This window comes from Silene latifolia, chromosome 10 (assembly GCF_048544455.1).
Source record: "Silene latifolia isolate original U9 population chromosome 10, ASM4854445v1, whole genome shotgun sequence".
Taxonomy (NCBI): domain Eukaryota; kingdom Viridiplantae; phylum Streptophyta; class Magnoliopsida; order Caryophyllales; family Caryophyllaceae; genus Silene; species Silene latifolia.
Genome location: NC_133535.1, coordinates 39,853,759 through 39,877,216, shown reverse-complemented (window position 1 = coordinate 39,877,216; position 23,458 = coordinate 39,853,759). Strand labels below are relative to the sequence as shown.

Below are 23,458 nucleotides of genomic sequence, written 5' to 3'. Positions count from 1 at the left end.
TTGATAAAATTATATAACTAAAAATGTCATGCACAGAAAGATTTAGTTTTTACATAATTAACAGGTTAAATCTTCTATTTTTCCTTTTAAAATTCCATAATTTCTACGTAATCAAATTATAAAATTTATGCAAATATGTATTGAAGATGATAAACGTTTTAGAATAAAAATATGCATTAATGATGGATATCGATTTATATTTGGTCTTCTTTCAAAATATCAACTTTCTAATCGCTAATTTTATATGAGAGTGATAATTGATTGACGCATTCGCTTGTATTTCTTTAAAATTATTGGGTCATACATTATCAGATAAAACCGAATATCCTTTATAAATACCTAGATAGATACATGATACCTATAAAAAATGGACCATATCTCATTTTTGTGCCTAATTTCATATTACAATCCCTTTTTTATTTAACATTTTTATTTTAGTACAAATTACTATCATTTATAGTAGTATTTAAACGATAGATTTTCAAAAGGAAACGAGAGTTTAACGTGAAAATTAGACCGATTATCATAACTCACACCAACGGTGGATTGATGTGTGAAAGCAAGAAGTTGTAAGTTATGATCATGGTAATTATTGTCATATAATTACAATTAGGTTACAAATATATAACTTGACCAATGTGGAGGCTGGTGGAAGTGAAATTGACAAACTTAGATAAAAACATAATCTTTTAACTAAAACATTGGCATCTCTTCGAAGTTATACGTATTATATTATTTGTACCCTTTATATGTTTTGCAATTGTACTTTTCATTTATGAAAAGAACAATCGTTTTTTTATAGCATTCAAACAATAATGGTTTACTTTGTAAATACAATAATAATAATGGTGTAGCGAATTGTCCTTAGTTATGTACATTCAAACAATAAATTATTGTCCATATTGGTGTCACATTGGTGTCTATAACAACTTTAGTTTAGCTTGACTTGTAAAAAATGATGGTTTATAATAAAGTAAACAACTAAGTACAAAACATTGTCTACGTATTAATTAGAACTCTGAATAGTCTATATACAACTCGAACTATATAGGAGTATTATGTAGATGATATATGCTATACCGATCTCCAATTTTCTAAAATCTCTTATATGACTCTAAATGTTATTTATCACAATATGATTTCTGTTGTAAGGAGAAAATTATCATGACAACAAATATTTCAAGCATAAATTATTTCTTAGTCGAAGAATAAAAAAAGGGAGATGTCACTTGATCACATTGTGCCCACTATATTTCATATACAATCGCAATAATATGGGTAAACTATTAATTGTCAACTACGAAACAATCAAATAAAATTTAAAAGAAAAAATATCTAAGATTATGAAAAAGAATATACAATGATAACCCGTGATTTTCACGGGTAACAAAACTAGTTAAAGATCAAAAGGCAAATTTGGCTAATGTGGAGTTAATGGGTAAAAATGGAAGAAAAGGGGATATAAGCTAGAAGCACCTCCCTGCATGTGACACCAACCACTAACCCGAATGTATGCAGGCAAAAGGCAATTGAATTTCATACTTATGCAAATTAATGATACATATTATGCAAGGAGTAACTACTCACAATCCTACATGAAATGGTCATGAATGACACCAGTTTTAAAGCTCTAAAACTTAGAATATATGAGTAGGTTGCCAAAATTTCAGGTCAAGTCTATTCGTTCAGCTAACTTTCAACATTAACTCGTAGATTATGCAATAAGATAATGCTAAAAAGATATATAGTTTATGTAAGGCTTAAGCAAAAAGGACTAAAAGTAGTGCAATTTTTGTAATACTCCGTATTTATAAGTCTTGGGGTACTCTATCGAGTAGGCCTTACTCTGTCGAGTAAGGGTAAGTTGCGTTTTAGAAAAGTTTCTGACCTGTTGGGTACTCGATCGAGTAACTAGGGTACTCGATCGAGTAAGGGGGTACTCGATCGAGTAGCCTTGGGTACTCGATCGAGTAGCCGGTTTACGGAGAGTTTTTCTCGGGTTTTGTTAATTATGCGATTAAGATATATAACCTTCCGTCATTGTTTCTAAATCACTTTTGCAAAACCTAATTTACTGTTTAAGAGAGAAGGCAAGTACGTTCTTAATCCTAATCGCATTGTTGACAAATCCCGGAGCTTGAGAGGTCGGATTCCATCGTTCTTTATACCTTTGTGATCCTTGCGTCGAGGGTAAGATCTGCATACCAATTTTATAGTATTTCGTCAAGTTTCGTTAAACCCTAATTTTGGGATTGGGGGTTTTTATGATTTGTTAAGGTTAGATTGTGATTATGTGATAGGAGAAGGATTTGTAAAGGAGGGGTTTTGAGACAGCTGCTAGATCGTCGGATGATTGTGTTGCTTTCCAGGTAGGATTTCCTACTCAGTATTAGTCCCATAATGGGATATTGGTTGATGTGTTGAGATTAATTGTTGATGTAATAATTGTATTGTGACGGTTGTGATTGTGATTGTGATTGTAGCTGTCATCTGTGGTTCTTGAGGCGTGTCCTCGGTGAGTGGGGTCACTTGCGGGAGTGGCTTCACGCCCTAGTTTCGCCTTCTGTGGAACCCGCCACAGAAGGGATGTGCACATTAATGGACAGGGTTATCGCTCACTATGTGGAGCGGGGATTTGGTGGGTACGGCTGCGGTCCCCCACTGGCAGGGCTGGTCCAGTGGACAGTCGGTGATTGAGATTGATGGGATTGGAGTAATTGTGTGTATGTGTGACGGTTAAGCTGTCTGTGTATCTTACTGTTGATATGTATATATATAAGTTGTGTGATTAGTAATCGACCCGTTTAAATGTTTTAAAACTGTGGTGATCCATTCGGGGTGGTGAGCGATTTGCTTGGTATATCTTGGATACGCGTGGGATCTAGCTGGGGATGGAGTCATCACATATCAGAGTCTTTAGTCTTCCGCTGTGTTTATTATAACAGTTCCTTTCAGTTGGTTTATAGTTTGAGAACAGTTGTAATTTGCTTACAGTTGGTTTTGTAATGTAATCACTTAAACTTATTTAATAAAGTATGTTTCTTCATTGTCTTATGATTATCATGCCTCGGGTAACCGAGATGGTAGCATCCTTATACCTGAGTGGTCCTGGTAAGGCACTTGGAGTATGGGGGTGTTACAATTTTATCATCGAAATCTACCGTTCCGACTCAACCAATATGCAAAAATAAACGTGAAGTTTTTTTATTTTTCTAAATTTTTGAATTTTTCATGTTTTAAAAAAAAAATAAAAGACAGTGCAAACAAAAATGCAATAAACGTGAATGCAAACTAAATGCAAATGCAGACTCAAAGGATGCATTACCCTCCCCAAACCAAAACGGACAATGCCCTCATTGTCCTCCAACATACACAAACAGAATAATAGGGGAAAGGGAAAATACAGCGCAAATGCAAAACAAAATAAATAAAATGAAAGTAGATAAAAAGAAATAAAGAACAAAAATACTTACCAGATGAACATCCCCAAACCAGTTAGCAAACTGGGGAAGTGAGTAGTTAGCTGCTACTCGGCACCACCCTCCTCGTCAAACACCTGGTAGGTGGGGTCCTCCTCCTCCTCGCCTCTCCTCCTCTGACGACCTCTCGCGTCTAAGTCAGCTCAGATCCTCTCCTCTCTCGCTGCCGAGTCCTCCTCACTCTCAGGCTGAGGGTACCTCTCTGCCGGGTACCGGTAAAAGGAAGGGTGTGGCCAGCCAGTTGAAACCGGACGACCTCGAATTATGTGGTACTCGTAAAGAGGGAATAAGGCAAGAGCCTGATACCGCTCCATACGAGCCACTCTACTGCACATATCCAAAATAAGCGCATCACGACCCCTCCTTGTCCATGACCTCAGGCGCCTAAAAAATGGCTGGTGGAATAAAATTAGCCGATAAAGCCAGCTGAGAGACATAAGGTGTATGTGTAGGCGTGTGTCCAGCCTGTGTAGGTCGCGATCCCTCTCTAACTTCCCTAACAGTGGGGGGAAGTCCTCTTCCATTTCCTAGAAACGGTAAGGGTGAAGTCAAGGAGGTAAGAAGGTGGAGGTGGTGGTAGTCTACCCGTCACAGTAGTCAAAGGTGAAAGACGGGGTAGAGAGGGTGAGGGTAAAGTCACGGACGGGGAAGTGCCTATCTTCCACGTCCGATGGTCACCTGCTAGCCAGTTCATAGAAGTATGACTGGAATGTCGATGACATTATCCTTATCTAAATAAGGAAAACCACGGGGAAAGTCGGAGAAAAGGCGGCGGGCAATGCGACTCACTAACCCACCACATGCTATCGTGCCCAATGATTTTAACCCGACAACGTTAAAATGCTGAGCTGTCAAATAGGCGATGTTAAAAAGGAACGGGGCACCGCTATCAATGTTCAGGTACCTGGCTAAAATGGACAGCTCAGTATTTTTAACGTTGTTAGGCTCGTGACTACCAAAAATGGGTTCTCCTAGCATACGGAGTAAGTAACGGGCTGGGGGTGTGACACCCCCATACTCCAAGTGCCTTACCAGGACCACTTAAGGTATAAGAACGTCACCATCTCGGTTACCCGAGGCAATGATAATCAAATGTCAATACAGAAACATAATTTAAATAACAATATAGTTTAAAGTGATTACACGATCAAAACCAAAACTGTTAAACTGAAATACAAGGTTCTCAGACGGTCTACTGATAAAACTATCAGAGCTATAAAACATCGTCTGACACAGCGGAAGACTTCTAACTGCCACGTGATGACTCATCCCGGCTATCCCATACGCGTCATATCATACTGCTCACCATCCCGAATGGATCACCACAGTTTTTAAAACATTAAAACGGGGTCAGTACTAATTACACAATCAAAGTCACACTGAAACAATCATACAAACAGCTCACACACAATCCCAGTCTCCATCTCCAATCACCTCATAACTGACTACACACTAAAGTGTGTAGCCCTGCCAGAGTACTCATCGCAACAGATACTCCTCGCCGCCAGTGGGGGACCGCAGCCGTTCCCACCTAAACCCCGCTCATCTCCATTGAGCGATAAACCCATGTTCATTTATGTGCACATCTCTTCTGTGGCGGGTTCCACAGAAGGCGAATCAAGGGCGTGAAGCCACTCCCGCAAGTGACTCCACTCAGCCAGGGACGCACCCCGAAGATCGCAGACAATTAAACAGTAACCACAATACAACATCAACAACCGTCTGAAACAATCAACAATAAGAAATCACAACCGTCTGAATCAACCAACAATCATTAACTACAGCACAATCACCACACATTATGTAACTAATACTAAGTAGGGAAACCCTACCTGGAACATCAATCACAGAATCAGACGATCTAGCAGCTGTCTCAAAACCTCTCTTCTACGAACCCTCCTCCTACACATATATTCATACAAATACTACCTGAATCATACAATCATAAAAACCCCCAAATCCCCAAATCTACCCAATTAGGGTTTTAACCAAACTCAATGAAACAATATAAAAATCATACTAGGAGCTTACCCACAATACGACGGTCTCAACGGCGTAAAGAACTTAACGATCCGACGACTCTAGCCATTAGGATTTGCCAACAACGCGACGAGAGATAACTACGTAACTTCTTTTTCTTTTGAAAGGTTTAGAAAGGTGAAAAGTGATTAAAGAAAATGACAGAAGCCTTTTATATTAATCTCGCGTTATTAGCAAAACCCGTCAAAACAAACCCGTAAAACACACTTACTCGATCGAGTAAGGCACTTACTCGATCGAGTGCCCCCTACTCGATCGAGTACCCACCTTACTCGATCGAGTACCCTACAGGAAGACTACTGTTTTGCGTCAAAAACTACTTACTCGACAGAGTAAGCCCCACTCGATAGAGTACCCATAGACACATAAAACCGTAGTATTACAGGGGGTAAGTGGATGTGAGCACCACGTCGTTGACCGAAGGGAGTGTGTGCAAGTGTAGTCAAAATCTGAGACACGAGCTTCCTCGGAGGCTCGATGCAACCGTCACTAGCTAACCCTAACCGTTCCCCAAACTCAGCTAATGCCAAGTAAAGGTAGTGTTAAACAAACGAAAGGTGATGCACTTGCTCCCATGGTCAGTCGCATAGGCCGCAGGGTGAAAAGCAAAAGAGTTGAAGAATTCTAAGGTCATTTGTTGATAGGTGAGCTCTTTCAAGGTGGCGAATCCCGACATTCCCGTCCCGTTGAGCAGCTCAACAAAGGGCTCTAAAATTCCCAATTTCTCTAAGGAAGGTTGACATAGGAAACGGGTCGATGTCATGTCACATTCCATCAAATTTAAAAATCGAGGACGGTGGGACGGGGATGTAAAACGTACCTGCAGAAACTCAGGTAGAGTTTCCGTGGAAGTGTCAGCAGCGTGCCTAGCAGCGACACGTAAAGCAGAAGCACGAAACCCCGTACCCAAATGTGAACCAGCAGCAGCGACAATAGTAACCGTTGGAGTGACAGGGGCAGCAGTCATGACGGGTGTCGACAAAGCAGGGGTCGACACCATAGTAGTGGTAGCAGCAGTAGTAACCACCGCAACAACAGTGGTAGAAATAGCTGGGACAGTGGCGGCAGTATAGGCTATATCGGAGAAGACGGTGTCGAAGTCGGCGCAAATGGTGTCGACATTGGCTTTTCGAGACCGATTACTTTACTGCTATCCATGAATATAATAGAAAGCAAGTTCCAATTAAAATCAAGCAACAAAAATCAAAATTTCTCCAAATCAATTTGTCAAACCCTAATTCGAAAAACATAGGGCAAATTGAAATTAAACAATAAGAAAGGGGAAGGAACTTACTTGTATGATTACCCACCAAGAAAATCAATTAAAATCAATAAGAACACAAATGAATCGAAATAATTCAATTTTTTCGCAAACCCTAATTTCGTAGAAAGCCCCAAATATGTCGAAATTGATGAAGCAAATAAGAGCAATTTATTTAATTGATGATTGGAAATATATTTGGGTAATTTAATTGATAAATTTGGGGAAGCAATTGAAGGTTTTAGTTAGGGAGATAAAGTGTCGAAGGGAATTGGGGAAGAACAAAATTCAAACAAATGAAATAGAAAGAGGGAAAGAAGTACTCCCTCGTGTAATAACAGCTCGATATGCTCGATCGAGTAGTTTTAAACTGCTCGATCGAGAGCTTTTTCCTTTCATTTGCTCGTTCAAGAGATCCGAGTACTCGATCGAGAACCCACAAAATTGGTTTGCTCGATCGAGAGGTTGAAACCACTCGATTGAGGACTTTTGCTTGGCCATTTGCTCAATCGAGGGCTTTCCTCCTAGCACGCTTCCCAATGGTCAGTGTCTTCCCAAAACCTACAATTTATGCAAAAATACTTCCTGCAAAAATACTAAAATAACAGTACGCAGTCTATATTCGGTCCTAAGCAAATTAAATCTAACTAAGCTAATACTATAGTCTATAACTAATAAAACAATTAAATGTCTAACGGAAATTCAACTTACAAAATGTTAAAAAACGGGATAGCGTCCCGTTTCATCCTTTGAAACAATTAAATAGCCCAAAACTGGGCTTCTGGCTTGATGAGGTCCCTTCAGTATTCATGACATTCGTTTTCGCTCTCCAAACATTTGAGCCATCGGAAGGAGAATAGCACGTCTCGTATATCGCATCCTTCTGCTTTTCTTTGTCAGGATTTTTCTTTCCATGCCCCCTATGATCTTTAACGTCTTCAATGCTAGGTTCTAACTGCAACGCACCAAGTCCGTTAATCGGATCTCCACTGTCCATTTCGCCAGGTCCTGCAGAAGATAAAACAACATAATGGTCCTCCATTTCGCTCCCAGGCTGGGGCGGAGGTGTCATAACAGCAGGGTATGACTGAATAACAGTTCTCTAAAGATCCTTGTCGGGGTCAATAGAGGGAATAGCATTGCATGGCATGACTTGCATAGGCGCCCTGCGAACACTGGACTGGGTGAAAGTCAAATCCTCCCCACCCACCTGAAAGGTTAGAGTCTTAGCCCCGACATCTATTATTGCATGAGCAGTATGCAAAAATGGTCTTCCCAAAATGATGGGAGTGTATGAATCTTCGGGTATGTCTAAGACTATGAAATCGACGGGAATCAAGAGTTTCCCGATCCTGACTGAAACGTCCTCTAAGACTCCTAAACGCCGTGATAATGAACGATCGGCCATCTGAACGGTCATGTTGGTGCATTGAAATTTCGTCAAACCAAGTCTCTTTGAGAGAGACAGAGGTAGGACACTCACACTAGCTCCTAGGTCACACAACGCATTATCAGTTAACGAAGTTCCAATATTACAAGGGATTGAGAAACTACCCGGGTCAGCCAGTTTTGGTGGAGTCTTATTCTGAAGAAGTGCGCACTACTACAGATATAGGGTATAACAACGGTTAAAGACCATTGTTATATAAAAAAGCGGACGTTGTTAAAGCATCCGTTGTTAAAGTTTTTAACAACGGTTGGTTTTTTTAAGAAACCCGTTGTGAAAACTATTAACAACGGTTAAAAACCGTTGTCGTTACGAGTCATTCATTGTGGAAAGTGTGACTAATTTTTGGTGGGAAAGTTATAACAACGGTTACAATAGAAAAAACCGTTGTTATAACTAAAGACAACGGTTTTTTTTTAAATATCCGTTGTGGAAAGTGTGACTAATTTTTGGTGGGAAAATATAACAACGGTTACAATAAAAAAAACCGTTGTTATAACTAAAGACAACGGATTTTTTTTAAATAACCGTTATTGTTTTTTTAAAAAAAAAAAAAAATACAAAGCATTACTGCCAAAATCCCTCCTGCATCAATTAATTATATATTACTAGATGCATTATTACTGCCAAAATCCCTGCATGAAAGGACACAATATATGGAATGCGAAGGGTTATAAGAGTTGAAGTAGGGATATGGCACAACTTCTTAAACAAAAAGCCATCGTATTAATTTAAGCATCAAACCCTAAACAAAGAGAGACAGAGGTAGGACACTTACACTAGCTCCTAGGTCACACAACGCATTATCAGTTAACTAAGTTCCAATATTACAAGGGATTGAGAAACTACCCGGGTCAGCCAGTTTTGGTGGAGTCTTATTCTGAAGAAGTGCGCACTACTACAGATATAGGGTATAACAACGGTTAAAGACCATTGTTATATAAAAAAGCGGACGTTGTTAAAGCATCCGTTGTTAAAGGTTTTAACAACGGTTGGTTTTTTTAAGAAACCCGTTGTGAAAACTATTAACAACGGTTAAAAACCGTTGTCGTTACGAGTCATTCATTGTGGAAAGTGTGACTAATTTTTGGTGGGAAAGTTATAACAACGGTTACAATAGAAAAAACCGTTGTTATAACTAAAGACAACGGTTTTTTTTAAATAACCGTTGTGGAAAGTGTGACTAATTTTTGGTGGGAAAATTTAACAACGGTTACAATAAAAAAACCGTTGTTATAACTAAAGACAACAGATTTTTTTTTAAATAACCGTTGTTATTGTTTTTTAAAAAAAAAAAAAAAAAAAATACAAAGCATTACTGCCAAAATCCCTCCTGCATCAATTAATTATATATTACTAGATGCATTATTACTGCCAAAATCCCTGCATGAAAGGACACAATATATGGAATGCGAAGGGTTATAAGAGTTGAAGTAGGGATATGGCACAACTTCTTAAACAAAAAGCCATACTTCGTATTAATTTAAGCATCAAACCCTAAACATATTAATTAAAAAACAACTCAAACGACACATATACTAATTCTAAATTCATTTCACTATCTCAATAACCAATCCATTATATCACTATCTCCACCCTAAACTCCAAACCCTAAATCTTTAAAACCGAATAAACTCCAAACTTCCTTCAATAATGAGTGATACCATTCGTTTAACATGCATTATGACCGAGTACAACAAAAGTTTCATACGCCGCTTGCAGGAAATCGAGAGGAAGAACATGCTCTTCCTTGAGCAAGCTCGGATCGCACTCAAGGGGGCCAAAAAACATGGCTTGTTAGAGCCGCAGATAATGCAGATATATGAAGATATTGCACCTGCGGAACGAAACCTCTAAATAGCAAAGGAGGAGAGGATGATTCTCATAGAAGAGAATGCATCCCTATATGAACATCTAAGAAATGTATTTTTAGCAATGCATTAAGTATATGTATATATATCAATTAATTAAGTTTATGTATGTTAAATGTGGATTTGTTTTACTATCCTCTCCATCATCTTTTTTGTTTTGTTTTATTTAATTTATTTTACTAATAAACGCAGAAAAACTATGCGAATAATTAGAGAAAGAAAAATGACGGAGAAAAACACATGCAAATAAAATAATTAGAGAAAGAACAATAATGACGGAGATGACAAAACCTAAAACCATAAAGCGATAGATATATACCTGATAATTAGAGAAAGAAAGAGACGATGACAACAACAGTGACGGAGATTATAAAGCGACGATGAGAAAGAGATGATGAGAAAGAGACGATGAGAAAGAGATGATAAGAAAGAGACGATGAGAAAAAGTGTGGTTGTGTGTTTGTGTTTGTGTTTGTGTTTGTGGCTGTAGCTGATCTGTGTTTGTGTGGTATATATTGTGGTATATGCTTGAAAGTATTGACAACGGTTATTACACATAAACCCGTTGTCATTAGATAATATATTAACAACGGTTCCTTTGACAACCGTTGTTAAAAAGTATTAACAACGGGTTCTAATATAACTGTTGTAATTACTTTTCACTAATTTTGTGCCAAATTATTAACAACGGTTATAATGTATTACAGAGTAAACTGTTGTTATTAGTTTTTATATTAACAACGGTTGTGCAAGTTTGACCCGTTGTTAAAACCAATAACAACGGTTAACAACACATAACCGTTGTAATTAAGTTTAGTAAAATTTCGCGCAATCCATTCTACAACGTCTTTTGGTGATTTTCATGAATAAGCGTTGTTAAAGGGCTGTGGTTGCCTGTATTTGTAGTAGTGGCGGAGCACTCCTCAGTCAAGGCCACCATCTTAGTTTCATCTACGTTCGTCTTACGTAAAAGTATTTATTTCATGAATTTCAAGTAAGAGGGTACCTGGGTTAGTAACTCGGCAAACGGAATGTTGATTTTAAGACTCTTCAAAAGATCGACAAATTTGCCGAATTTTTGTTCCGCTTTCGTTCTCTAGAGCCGTCCTGGAAATGGAACCTAGGGTCTGCAGGAATTATCTTTAATTGAAGAATTATCGTCCAAATTAGATTTAGACGACAATTTATCATCCTTAGCTTCATTATTGCTCGATCGAGTACCAGAACCACTCGATCGAGAACTTTTCTCAGCAATTGTGCTCAATCGAGAACTTTGAGTTGCTCGATCGAGAGACCTCTTTTCTGTACTGCTCGATTGATCACATTGTTCTCCTCGATCGAGCACATCTTCAACAATTTCACTCGATCGACCATCAGAAACCGGTCGATCGAGGACATCTCGTGAATTCATCACCTTGTCGTCAAAAGACGACTGTTCGTGAATAACAACTACAACTCCCGAGTCAGAAAATCCAGCACCTTTAGTTGGCATTATGGGTCCCTCATAAGAAAGAAAACTACTTAAACTGATCAAGTTTACCGTCTCATGTGGTTTCTTGTCAGGTTGAGACGGTAAATGGCCCGGTTGTCATGAAGATTGCTTGGTAGCCAATTGAGCTAACTGAGACTCAAGAAATTTAAAAGATGCATCTCTAGTTTGTTCATTTTTGTGCACCTGAAGAGCAAGTGTTTGCACTAGTGATTTCAACTCAGCTATATCATTGTTACCACTAGAATATGCTCCTTGTTGATGCGGCGGTGGGAAAGATGGAGGCTTTTGAAAGCCTTGTTGTTGATTCCGATGGGGGTGGAACATAAGTTTGTTGTTGATGCAGTGGAGGTGTAGGATTCAACACATTCTGGCAAGACCACCTCAAATTGGGATGAACTCCAGCTTGGTTGTTAAAATAGGAGCCTCCATGCCTGAATTGTTGAAAAGCAAAGACTTGCTACTTCCCAGGTAAACATTCCAATGCACTATGTCCCTCAGTACCACATCTCTCACATGAGACGGTCTCTTGTCTAGACAACAAATGAACTGTCTGTTGATTTCCCGCAGCCTGCAATTCTAGCTTATCAAATCTTGCATTCATGGGTTCCAGTTGAGCCACAAATGTAGTATTATCTGTAGAAACTATTTCTAGTGCCACTCCTTGGATTCCCATATTCAGCACAATGGGTAGCCATCTCCTCTATTGTATGCCAGCCCTTATCATCATCAATGTTATTCTGAAATCTTCCATTGGCTCCAGCATCTAAAATGGCACGGTGGTCATCATACAACCCATTGTAGAACTGGTTGCACAAAAACCACTGGCCAAACCCGTGATGTGAGACAGACCTAACCAACTTCTTAAACCTGCACCATGCTTCATACAAGTTCTCAGTCGGACTTTGTTTAAAACTTGTAATCTGCCCTCGCAATGTATTAGTTCTCAATGGAGGGTAGTATCTCTTATAAAAAGCAAGAGCCAGGGTTTCCTAATCAGTAATCCCGGCTGCAGTCCAATCCAAGTTAGTCAACCACTCCCGGGATCCATAAGTAAGAGAAGAAGGAAACAAGACTTCCTTTATCTTCTCTTGTGTTACTCCCTTAGTAACAGGAATGGTAGAACAATAATCTGTGAAGACCTCCATATGCTTCCTCGGATCCTCACCAGCTACACCTCTGTACAGGTTTCTCTCCACCAAATTAATATAATAGGGGCGAATATCAAAGGTATTCCCCTCATCCGTTGCAAGTTTGAAACCTTTGGGAATAGAATCAGCTGTCGGCTCAGAATGACTAGAAATGTTAAGCATCTTCTCAGATTTAGTAACGGCTGCAGAAATAGAAGTGTCTTCCTCTAAAGACTGAGCTTCTGCAATAGTAAAGTTTTCTAGAACAGGTTCAAGAGTACTCAAGACTTCCCCTCGACGAGTCTCTCTCAATAAATTATGTCTACGGTGAAAAGTCCTCTCTGGTTCAGGATCAGCTGTTACTAACTCTGACCTGTTGGACCTTGGCATAAAAAAAACTAAGAGAAAAGAATAAGAACTGCCTCAAGGAATTGAAAATCCCTTGAGACTAAAACAAACTAAATAAAAACAAGTAAATAAAATAGTTGCCTCCCCGACAACGACGCCAAAATTTGACACGGCTGTCGCAACCCTATCAAAAATAAACCAACCGGCTCTAACTAATATTGCAGAGGTAAGTCGGGTATCGTACTCCACAGGGAGGCGGTCACTATCTGCTTGTTATTTAGTCTGCCTAAGGTCACAAAATGGGGGGTTTTCATTTGAGTTGTACTAAACTAATGAACCAAAATAAGAACAATAAATTTAACGATAATTAAAATAGCAAGGGAGAAATAAAGATGTGATCAAATAGAGAGAAAGATGCCAGGATGTCGGTTTACCATGATGTTACACAATTCAGTTAAAGGTAGGTCAGTTAGTCTGATGTGAGAAGGGTAGTGGAAAGGTCCTTCTGGTCTGCTATCCGCCCTAGATTAATAATAAGAGGGAAGAAACGAAATAACATAAACTAAATTAACAAAGAGATTAAAGGAAGATAAATTAAGGAAATAAAAGAATTAAAGATGCAAAGGATAAAGAATTAATACAAGAATTAAGAGAAAGGAAGAGAAATGACAGAGTTTAAGATCCGGAATAAGAAGAACAATGCAACGTAATAGAGGTTCAAGCCGTGAAAAGTTCCGAACCCTTAACCTAATAAATGTTTTTCTCTTATATAGTAGTAGATTTTATTATCTAATAATATAATATAGCTAAATATAATAAGTCTCGACATAAATCCTGCACGTCAAACTTGGTTTTACTCGATCGAGTAACATAAAGTTGGTCGATCGAGTATTTCTTCCTCAAAAGCTCTCGATCGAGTACAGTAAGACTCAAGGTAATCGATCGAGAGAATCAAAGTACTCGATCGAACACAAAAAGTACTCGATCGAGCACTAAATTACTCTATGAGTGGTTTCAGCGCGTAATTCCTGCTTCACGCACTGAACTTCAAACGACCTCCATTTCTTCGTTACTTGTCGGAAACAAGCGATTTTCCCGGCGTTGGAAAGCTAAGAGGATACGCTTTAATCTCCAATTGGAATCACCTGATTAGCAGTTGTATAACTCGATATATGGCTCTTCAAAGTAGGCATTTGTAATTTGAAGCTATTCCTTTGCTCACCTAGCTACCTTACTTCTACGCACATCATAATTAGTAGGTTCCAAGCTATGGCTCAACTCATCTCCAAAATGTATGCATAGGGACATGTTTTAAGCTTGATTATGCTCCTCTTTGGTTCATTCCTGCAAATAGGACAAGAGAAACCAAAGTAGACTATTCGGGGCATTTCATAGCCTAAAACTACGAGAATTGCATAGAAATGCGTGCATATGAGGCTCAAAAAGACTATATAAAATGCACGTATCAACAGCTTAGCACAATTTCCACGTTCACAATCAACGATAACCATTAAAGTCGTACCCATCATATTTATTAATAACAACCAACACAATATAATATAAATTCCTTCCTTCCAACAAATACAACAATATCAATACACAAACAATTCACTTCAATATATATCATCGACAATGTTGTACAATAACAAACGAGAATTGAGTAGGATTTATCCCTACCTGGAGAGCAAATCCAATTACGGAGCTTAAAGCAATCCAAATAATAAAGCAGACGAACCCGATTATAAATTCTTCACAATCCGTTACCTAACATATTAATAATTCATCCAATAATTAATTATTACATTCTAATTATTATTTGTTATTCAATTTAATTATATATTATTATTATTAGAGGATTACGATATGAAAAACCCAATTCAGTTATAAATCTGAATAACCCAAAGCAAAACCCGTCACAAACACCAAAATCACCTCCTTGTACACGGTTTAGAAACCGTGTCCACCACCTCCCTTAAATCCACCTACACGCGACAACACAAGCCACCAGTGCCACCACCCAACCCAGCTACCTTCTGCCTCCACCACGACGCACCCAATGATCCCCCAACCACCAGCCTTACCGCCACCGTCACAAGCACCACACAAACACACGCCCTAAACAGCCCTCCTCAAAACCCGACACAACCGATACATCACACACACTCACCTCCTTACACCACCCCACGACAACCAGTGGCCACCACCGTGGTCTCCCTTGACCCAAGGTGGTCCCACCACATGCCACGACCTCACACGACAACCCACAACCCACCAAAAATGACACATGACCCATATATAACACAAACACGCTACAACCACCACAACCTGACACCCACCGTACCAACCACCACCTGCAATAACCTAGACACAACCACTAGGACTGCCCACCACCGAAAATGCCAACCACCCAAGTCTCAGGTAAAGTCGACAAACATACAAGGTAGAAATTTTGTCTTAAATCCCGCGACAAACGCCCCTTTAGACACCAATTCCGCCATCCACGGTGGTCAACAATGGTCACGGCTGGTCCTACTAGAATCACGACGGTCAAAGGTAGCTACTAAGGTTAACGTCGCTATTCATGGTGGTCTATGCGGTGTTCATACGATAACTTAATTTAAGACGATATAAACATAAATTACGACGATCTTACCTTTTATCGTTTAATTGCTCCTTCCGTCTCTTAAATCTCCTTCTTCTATTTTTATGAATTATTTTTCAGACTACCCTTGTATTTATAGTCTAGGTTTAGAGAGTATAATATACTAATTAGGAAACTATTGCCTTATTACAATTATTATAGGAATTATTATTATTATTTTTTTTTTATTTTTTTTTTTATAAAAGGATGCCCGCAGCTTTCATTCAAAGAAAAATAAAAGTTTACATGAAATTGGTGGGGAGCCGAGAAACAATCTGGGCTCCCACACCCTTAGCAACAGCAAAGCTAAGTCTAGTAAAAATGTAAGCGGCCACCCGAGCCCCCGCATCCTGAGATACCGAGAATTTCTGGATCCGCTTGAGCAAGGCAACAACATCCGAACAGCATGGTCGTACGATCAACAAGGTTGAAAGTATTCTGGAAATCAACCAGCAACATAGAAAGTCCCACCTCAGTACCCTTGGCCTCAATGAGCCGATTCAAGGCATGCAAGATAACATCTCCTCCACCGGACACACCCACCCCAAACTGAAGACCACCAAAATAAGAAGACAATGAAGGTCCAACCAAAAAAGCACCTACCTTAGAGACAAGCTGTCTCCAGACAGTGCCAACAATAGGACGAACACCACCACCCGGTTTAACAAGCGGCGTGAGAGGGGTGCTGACAATGTACTTACCCAGAGCTAGAGGACACTGACCCTCAAGAAAAAGATTAACCACCTTGTAATAGAAGTGATCAAATCATCAGAGATAGCCACAGCAGCGCCACTCAAATAGTCCATAAGGTGCTGGGCACGAAACCCATCCCTCCGACAAGAAGTACTACGTGGGAAGCTCCGAATCATATCCAAAACCACTGTCAAAGAGGCAACCAGAGGATGATGATCCCCAGACAAAGGAGGCAATGAAGGAGGTGGGGCAACATGATACTTCTCACGCAAGGCCACAAGAGTGGCATCGGAGTAGGGGGCGACCCCAGAGGAAGAAAGCACCCGAACAACAGCAGTATAGGGACCATCGCCAATCTTCCGCCGACATTGATGGAGGTTAAGCTCACTCAAATCAAGATCCTCCTCCATATGAAACGAAGAAGGACCCTCATCCAAACACTCCTACAACAACTGCAAACCCCCCCTGGGTGTCCCCCAAGTAAGAATAGCCCTGACATTACTCTCCTCCTGACGCTAGCGCCGAATAACAGTCCTACACTCAATATTACTCCGAGGAGCGAAGGTCTTAAGCAGACACAGAGGCAAAACAAGCAAATGAATCCAGTGGTAAAGGTCACCAGGGGAATCGGCCACATCATCTAAACCTCCTTTCAAAGCCCGAGCATACCCAAGACGACACTTGGGAGGAATAAATTTCACGGTGCGAAGGCCCAACGACAACAAATGATCAAGCGAAGATATAGACCACTGAACAAGCCCAACACCAACATCAGATGAAGAAACCGAAGGAGAAGCAGCCAATGGTCTCGGAACACCGTAAATATGAAAGTTGTAGAGGCCATCAACACACTCAGGAGGCGCCACAATATTCCCCCGACTATGTCGACATCTAGAGCGACTGGTACGGGTTTTAAAGCACACCCCACACAACCAGAGCCCCATCCGCTTCAAAGTAATCTCGGCATTAGAGAAAACAGTCAGATTATCAGCAAGCTGACGCGTAAGTTCCAAAGCACCATCTTGACAATGCCGGTCCTGTAAATGTTTCTGCCATGCAGCCTTAGTATGGCCTTTACCAAAACCATCCGGACACGCATGAAGACTCGAAAAAGGACAATAAAACCGTACAAGTTCAAGCATGAAGGAAGAACCACACCTCCAACCTGCACGAAAAACAAGAGAGCCACCAACAACCACCCGAACGAAAACCACTACCCAGGCTCACGCACAAGCAGCTAAAAGCTCAAAGAAGACAAGACACCCGAAAAGGAAAGCAAAAAGCAACCAGTGACGTAGCAGGTGAACCGTAAAAAAAAAACCAGCAGCCTGGAAAGACCGTTGGCAGTCGTACTGTAAAACAAAAACCAGCAGCACACAAAGGCCGTTGGCAGCCGTTTATAGCGAGCAGAGTAGCAACTAACACCATCAATAGCAACCAGCAGGTTAACCGCCACCAACCAGCAACCCACAAAGTCACCGATGACTGGCGTATCAGTCCCTGACCAACCGCAACCAGAGCAGCACCACCCCAACCCAAACGGAACCCCGACAATAGGCAACACAGGCCAAAAACACAAACCCACCGGCAAAACACAAACCCAACAAAACCCAGACAGAACCTACAATATCCCACGAACTAGGACGGCAGTGTCTGTCAGCAGAGGGAAGGACGACCAGTAGCAACAGTAACGGGAAAAAAAACGAAACCGTAAAACGAAGGAGAAAAACGAACCAGAAACCAAGTGAAACCTTACTGGAAAACACCACCAACAACCACACACGACGGCGATGGGAGGTCTAAGATCGGCGGGAAGTGACGTGGTGGTCCAACCAGGCGGCAGCCAGCGGCAGGCAGGAAGAAGATGCCCTAATCGCTGAAGGATCGCACGCTTTCACCTCTCTCTAGTGAGAACCAATCCCCACCATTCAATTTTGATCTAAGGGACAAGATTTAACATCATCTTAAAGGTTAAGCTTTAATATTACACACAATCCACCCAAAAGTCAATGAACAAAAAGTCAACACCGGTCAAGGGTGGTTGACTGTTGGTCAATGGTGGCCGCCGATGGTCAATGGTGGTGCCGGAATAAGGCGATGGGTCAACGGTGGCCACCGATGGTTGAAGGTGGTCAAGAGTCCGACAGCCAGTCATGCGGAGGGTCAATGCCAGTCAATGGTGGTTGAAGGTGGTCAACAGCCACCAATGGTCAATGATGATCAACAATTTCAAACTTAAAAAATGTTGTTGATGGGGATTGAACCCACGAGCTCTTGGTTAAAATGCATTTACTTTTACCACTGTGACACATGCATCTAGTTGTTATTTTTGTATCTCTTTTAATATATATCTTTGTTAAGACCTAAGTTAAAACAATATGTACCTCTAATAACTATTAAATGTACGTCCAATTTATATTTAATGTACATTCAGTATAAAGTCAATGTACATGATGACTTAGTTAATTGTACTTGATAAAAATTGAACAACATATTTTATGTACTTAGGTTAATTATTCTTTGTATCTATACTTTATATTTAATGTACTTCCAATATATATAATGTGTCCCCGATGAGTAAGTGAAATAAATTTAATAAATAATGGTAGTAAATATGATATGTGTTTAGGTATTTTTACCCAAATCGATTAATTAGGGTCAATGTAGTCTATATTCGTTGGTTGGATGTATGTTTGTTCGTACGTCGTTGAGTAAGTAGGAAAATAAAGTGCGTAATGTAAATTGACACGTAAGATTTTGGTGACGCGGAAAACCCAATGTGGGAACAACCGCGGGAGGGACGGTACCCTGCCAAGTATTGAACTATATGAATAGGAGGATGATTACAATAGTAACGTTTATACTAATCTCGCTGACGCTAGGTGTCTGGCCTGCAAGATCTCAGGTGAACGTATATTTGAAGATGGTATGCCGTGGAATTTTATGTGAATGCATAAGTGCGGATGTCTTGAATATGATGTTGAATGTCTTCTTGATTTGCTTCCTTGGCTATTTATAGGGTAAGAACCCTAGATATATCCTACCTTGAATATGGAAAGGGAATATTATTTCCATAAGGACTTCTTTCCAAACCCGGACTCCCTTGTCAATTCTCCCTGATCTCCCTAATTTCTCCCAAACTTCCCCCTGACACTTCTTTCCTTAACACGGGCACCTTCTATGACGGGCTCTTGATCCTTCTTAAGCCTGTTTCCCCTTTTCCTGACTGCGGGCTCCCTTCCTCCTCATCACTTCTTTCATAGTCTTTATTTTATCAAATGGGCCTTCTTTATTATGCTATTTTTAGCCCAAACAGTTTGCCCCAAATTTCTTGTGAAGTACGCTTTCAAGTATCGAGCAAGGAATTTCACGTAACCAAATACTAAACCCTACGCCGTCTTTTTACTCCTTCCCATGCAACCCATCATTTCCAGCCGCCCTACTCCTCTTTCTCCGCACCCAACTCCCTCTCTCCTCTTTATAACTCCAACGTCCCTCTTCCACTCTCATTAATCACTTCATATCATTTCAAAAAATCTTCTCTCTTAAACCCTCAATCTTCCTTTTCCTTTATTCTTCACCGGCTTCACTGTTCCCCTTCCCCGTCTCCATCATCAGGTAATCCATCTTCTCTTCTTCTTTCAATCTTCATTTTCTCTCTCCACCATGGGTAAAACTCGACAATCCTCGTCAACCCCTACACCCTCCGACCGTAATCTTGACCCCACTTTCCCTTCTCGGGGACTTTTTAAACATCCACATGACTGTGACTCCGCCCTAACTCCGGTCGACATTCCTATGATCAAGAATCTGCTGGGTCTTGGTGATGGGGTGGATATCGCCATCCCTGAACCGGGACAAAAAGCTGACGCCCTCCGTCCGGGGTGGGTCAGTTTCTACCTATACCCGTTTAAATATGGCCTCCGTTTTCCTTTCCCTAAACTCATCCAAGATTTCATTTTTACCAACAATTTCGCCATGGCACAAATTTTTGCTGCCATATGGAGAGTTCTTCTCTATTCTCTGGCCGCTGGTCGAAATCTTGTAAACCCGTCACTCGGGCGTCGGCCCACATGTACGATGATCAGATCCTGGGCAGGGGTCAGTTCTCATTCCGGGGCCATGGAGAGGCTCCCTTCAGACACGTGTCAAAATCCTGTGATGAGAAATGGTTTGAGGACTCCTTCTACGTGAGGAAGGACTCCATCCAGCCTCCTGCTGATTATATTTTCGAGAAATGGGTTCTGACTTCGAGTAAGTAGCCTCCCTGCCGCCTGATTTATTTTATCTCGCTGCTTACTAGCTTACTTCATCGTCTTCGTGCAGGCCCCCGTGACCTTACCCGTATTGGCGCTAAGATCCCTGCCTGCAGCAAGCTGTTCAGCATTTCTGAGTCTGAGAGAAAGTTCCCAGACCTGCTTCCTGGTTTTTCACCTGCTTCCTCCTCCAATCCTCCCCAATAAGCTCACAGTATGTCTTCTGGTAAGACTTCTGCAACCACTTTTATTTGCATGTTGTTTCTGCTGATGTTTTAATCATCTTGTCGTCTGAGACTATGTATGCTTGCAGGTTCTAAAGTTGATCCATTGGAACTCATCCTCCAAAGCGCTAAAAGAAAGAGACCCTCTGCCAGCCCTGATGTGGCCTCTGCCTCCAAGAGGAGTGCTCCTGATGCCTCTTTTCGGACTCCTCCTGCAGTTTCCAGTTCAGCTGCACCAGAGCCCTTAGAAGTTAGTCCGCTGTCTCGTCATCCGCCTAGTCCTCCTGCTAGTCCTCGCGCTTCATCCAGCGGAGGCATTACTGCTCATTTCCCAGAGGGCTTCGGGAATGTGGACAAGGTGCCGCGTACTGGCCGGAGATTGACCAGTTGCTCTTTCCTCCTGTTAAGGAGACGTTTTCGGAATTCTCCCCAGAGGAGATGGCTGAGAACGATGTGCACAATGCCTTCATGGTAAATATTCTTCGTCTTCTACCTGTCTGTCCATCTGCTTCTTGCTTAAATTCTGCTTCTCAACTCTCTTGCGACTTCGATTATTCTCGCCCCTTGAGACTCTTGATGCACTCTACAACAGGAAGATGATCAACATAGTGCAGACCACCAGCCGTGCTACCAGCGCCAAGAACCAGGAGCTGAAGGAGACTATTGCAGGTCTGGCACAGCAGCGGGTTGATCTGAAGGAGCGTGTGGTGGAGTTGAAGACTGAGCTTGCTGTCACCAAGAAGAAGTTGAAGGAGGGGGATGATCAGCTGGCTCGAACCCAGGCGGTGTGCAGCACTTTTTCTGACTCTCTGAAGCAATCTGAGGAGAAGATCAGTGAGTTGATCTCCCTGGCCACCAACGTTGTTGCCTATGCCACCTGGCGAGGAAAGATCAGTGGGATGCGTGCTGCCCTTGAGGAGGCTCCCACCCAGCAGGCCGTAGAGGAAGAGGAGAAGCAGCTGGAGATGCTCTACCCCACCCAACCTGATCTGAGCGTGCTGATGCCGGAAGTTGGTGAGGTGAATTCTCCTGTGCTGGCTAAGCAGGCTGCTGGGGTGAAGGAAATGTAGATCTATATACATACTAACATACTCATATATGTTTAAATTAATTTGTCATAAAATTAAATATGGATTTTACGCATGCAAACAAATAAATATAATAGAGAAGAAATCATATTCTTATATTGGATGTATCGGTTTTATGGGCACAAAAGAAATCTCCTTTTCTTTTGTTCTTGAGCTTTCCTTATGGATGAACCAAGATCCAAGTGTAGGATATCTCCCTAAGCTTTATACCCAAGGCTTACTCTTAATCAAATTAATATTATATGAGCTAGTAGAATATTAATCTTGTGAAAAATTGAACCAAAAATTGTTTGGTTTTTACTCTCTAAAACCGGTTAGAGGAGAGGGATTTTAGAGGTTTTTCTCTTTCTAAAATATTTTTAGAAGTAAGAATGAATAATAATGGATAGATACACACTAATGCATGTAGTGTTTTATCAAAATATAAGACAAAAATCCTTTTGTCTTTCCTAGGGTGAAACCGGGTAGGAGGGTAGAAAGGGGGAAGAGAAAGACCCAATGCATGCCCTTGTTTGCCTTCACAATGCAAACTAGGGTTGCATGGCTAGGCTCTTTTGGAATGATTGTGTTTTCCACTTATTTAATCAACCACAATTAGCCTAAACCACCTCCAATTTTCGGCACTTATGTTAATATGGATTCCATATTATTTTTGTCAAATGTCAATATGTCACATGTCATATGTAACATAAATTGTTATGCATTTTTAACATATTAAAAATCAACGTATTAATAAAATACGTCATATACAACAATCAACTTAGTAATTCATAATTACTTGTACCAAAATATTTCACCAGTTTATAAATCGTATTTACAATAATTCATTCAAATTCAATTGTTTCTTTAAACAATAATTTCATCCGAGTAATGATACAATTCGATTACTCAGACCGTATCTCAGCTAATCACATTTCAATTCGATACGTAAATTTTACTTCCAAAATCGTCCGTCAATTTTTCAAGTAATTTAATTAACTCGTAACATTATACGATTAATTAAATGATCAATTAAGAGTGTTGCCCTATAGGTATGACCTAGGGGTCAATCGATCACCACCGTCACACGACAAGTAATGTCAAACTCTAGTCACCAATCATTACCGATATATGTTGACCAGTTGTGATAACAATATTACTTCCCAATTGTATTCTATATAATGAGACTTAAACATGTGATCATCATGATCAACAGTCGTGATCGCATTATTGTCGGATGACACATATTCCAACAATCTCCCACTTGTCCTCGACAAGTGTGCGTCACCAATTCTCTTGTCCTATTACTATCTCCCACTCAATGCAAGGTGTCTTTCAGGTCGTACTTGCAAGTGATCATATCGAGAGTGGTTTCCTCGATCCGGAGTATAAGCGATTGACCGGATTTATCCACTCGGATACCTTCCGAGCGTGGCCACGCATTTCGATTCATTACTCCTCGAGTGGCCCTGAGATATTGTTATAACCCTGACTAGGGGTGGACAATTCCTA

The 23,458-nt window shown here is 40.7% G+C and overlaps 1 protein-coding gene across 1 annotated transcript; it reads right to left on the bottom strand.

The window, feature by feature from the left end:
* Positions 1–7,882: 7,882 nt before the first annotated feature.
* On the bottom strand, positions 7,883–8,200 carry LOC141607478 (uncharacterized). The gene has a single exon (XM_074426830.1). It carries the CDS (start codon positions 8,198–8,200, stop codon positions 7,883–7,885), a length of 318 nt encoding a protein of 105 aa, XP_074282931.1.
* Positions 8,201–23,458: the final 15,258 nt, after the last annotated feature.

What these genes read in the sequence shown, in the direction of transcription:
- LOC141607478 (XM_074426830.1), bottom strand. Translation starts at nt 8,200, where the DNA reads ATGACCGTTCAGATGGCCGATCGTTCATTATCACGGCGTTTAGGAGTC.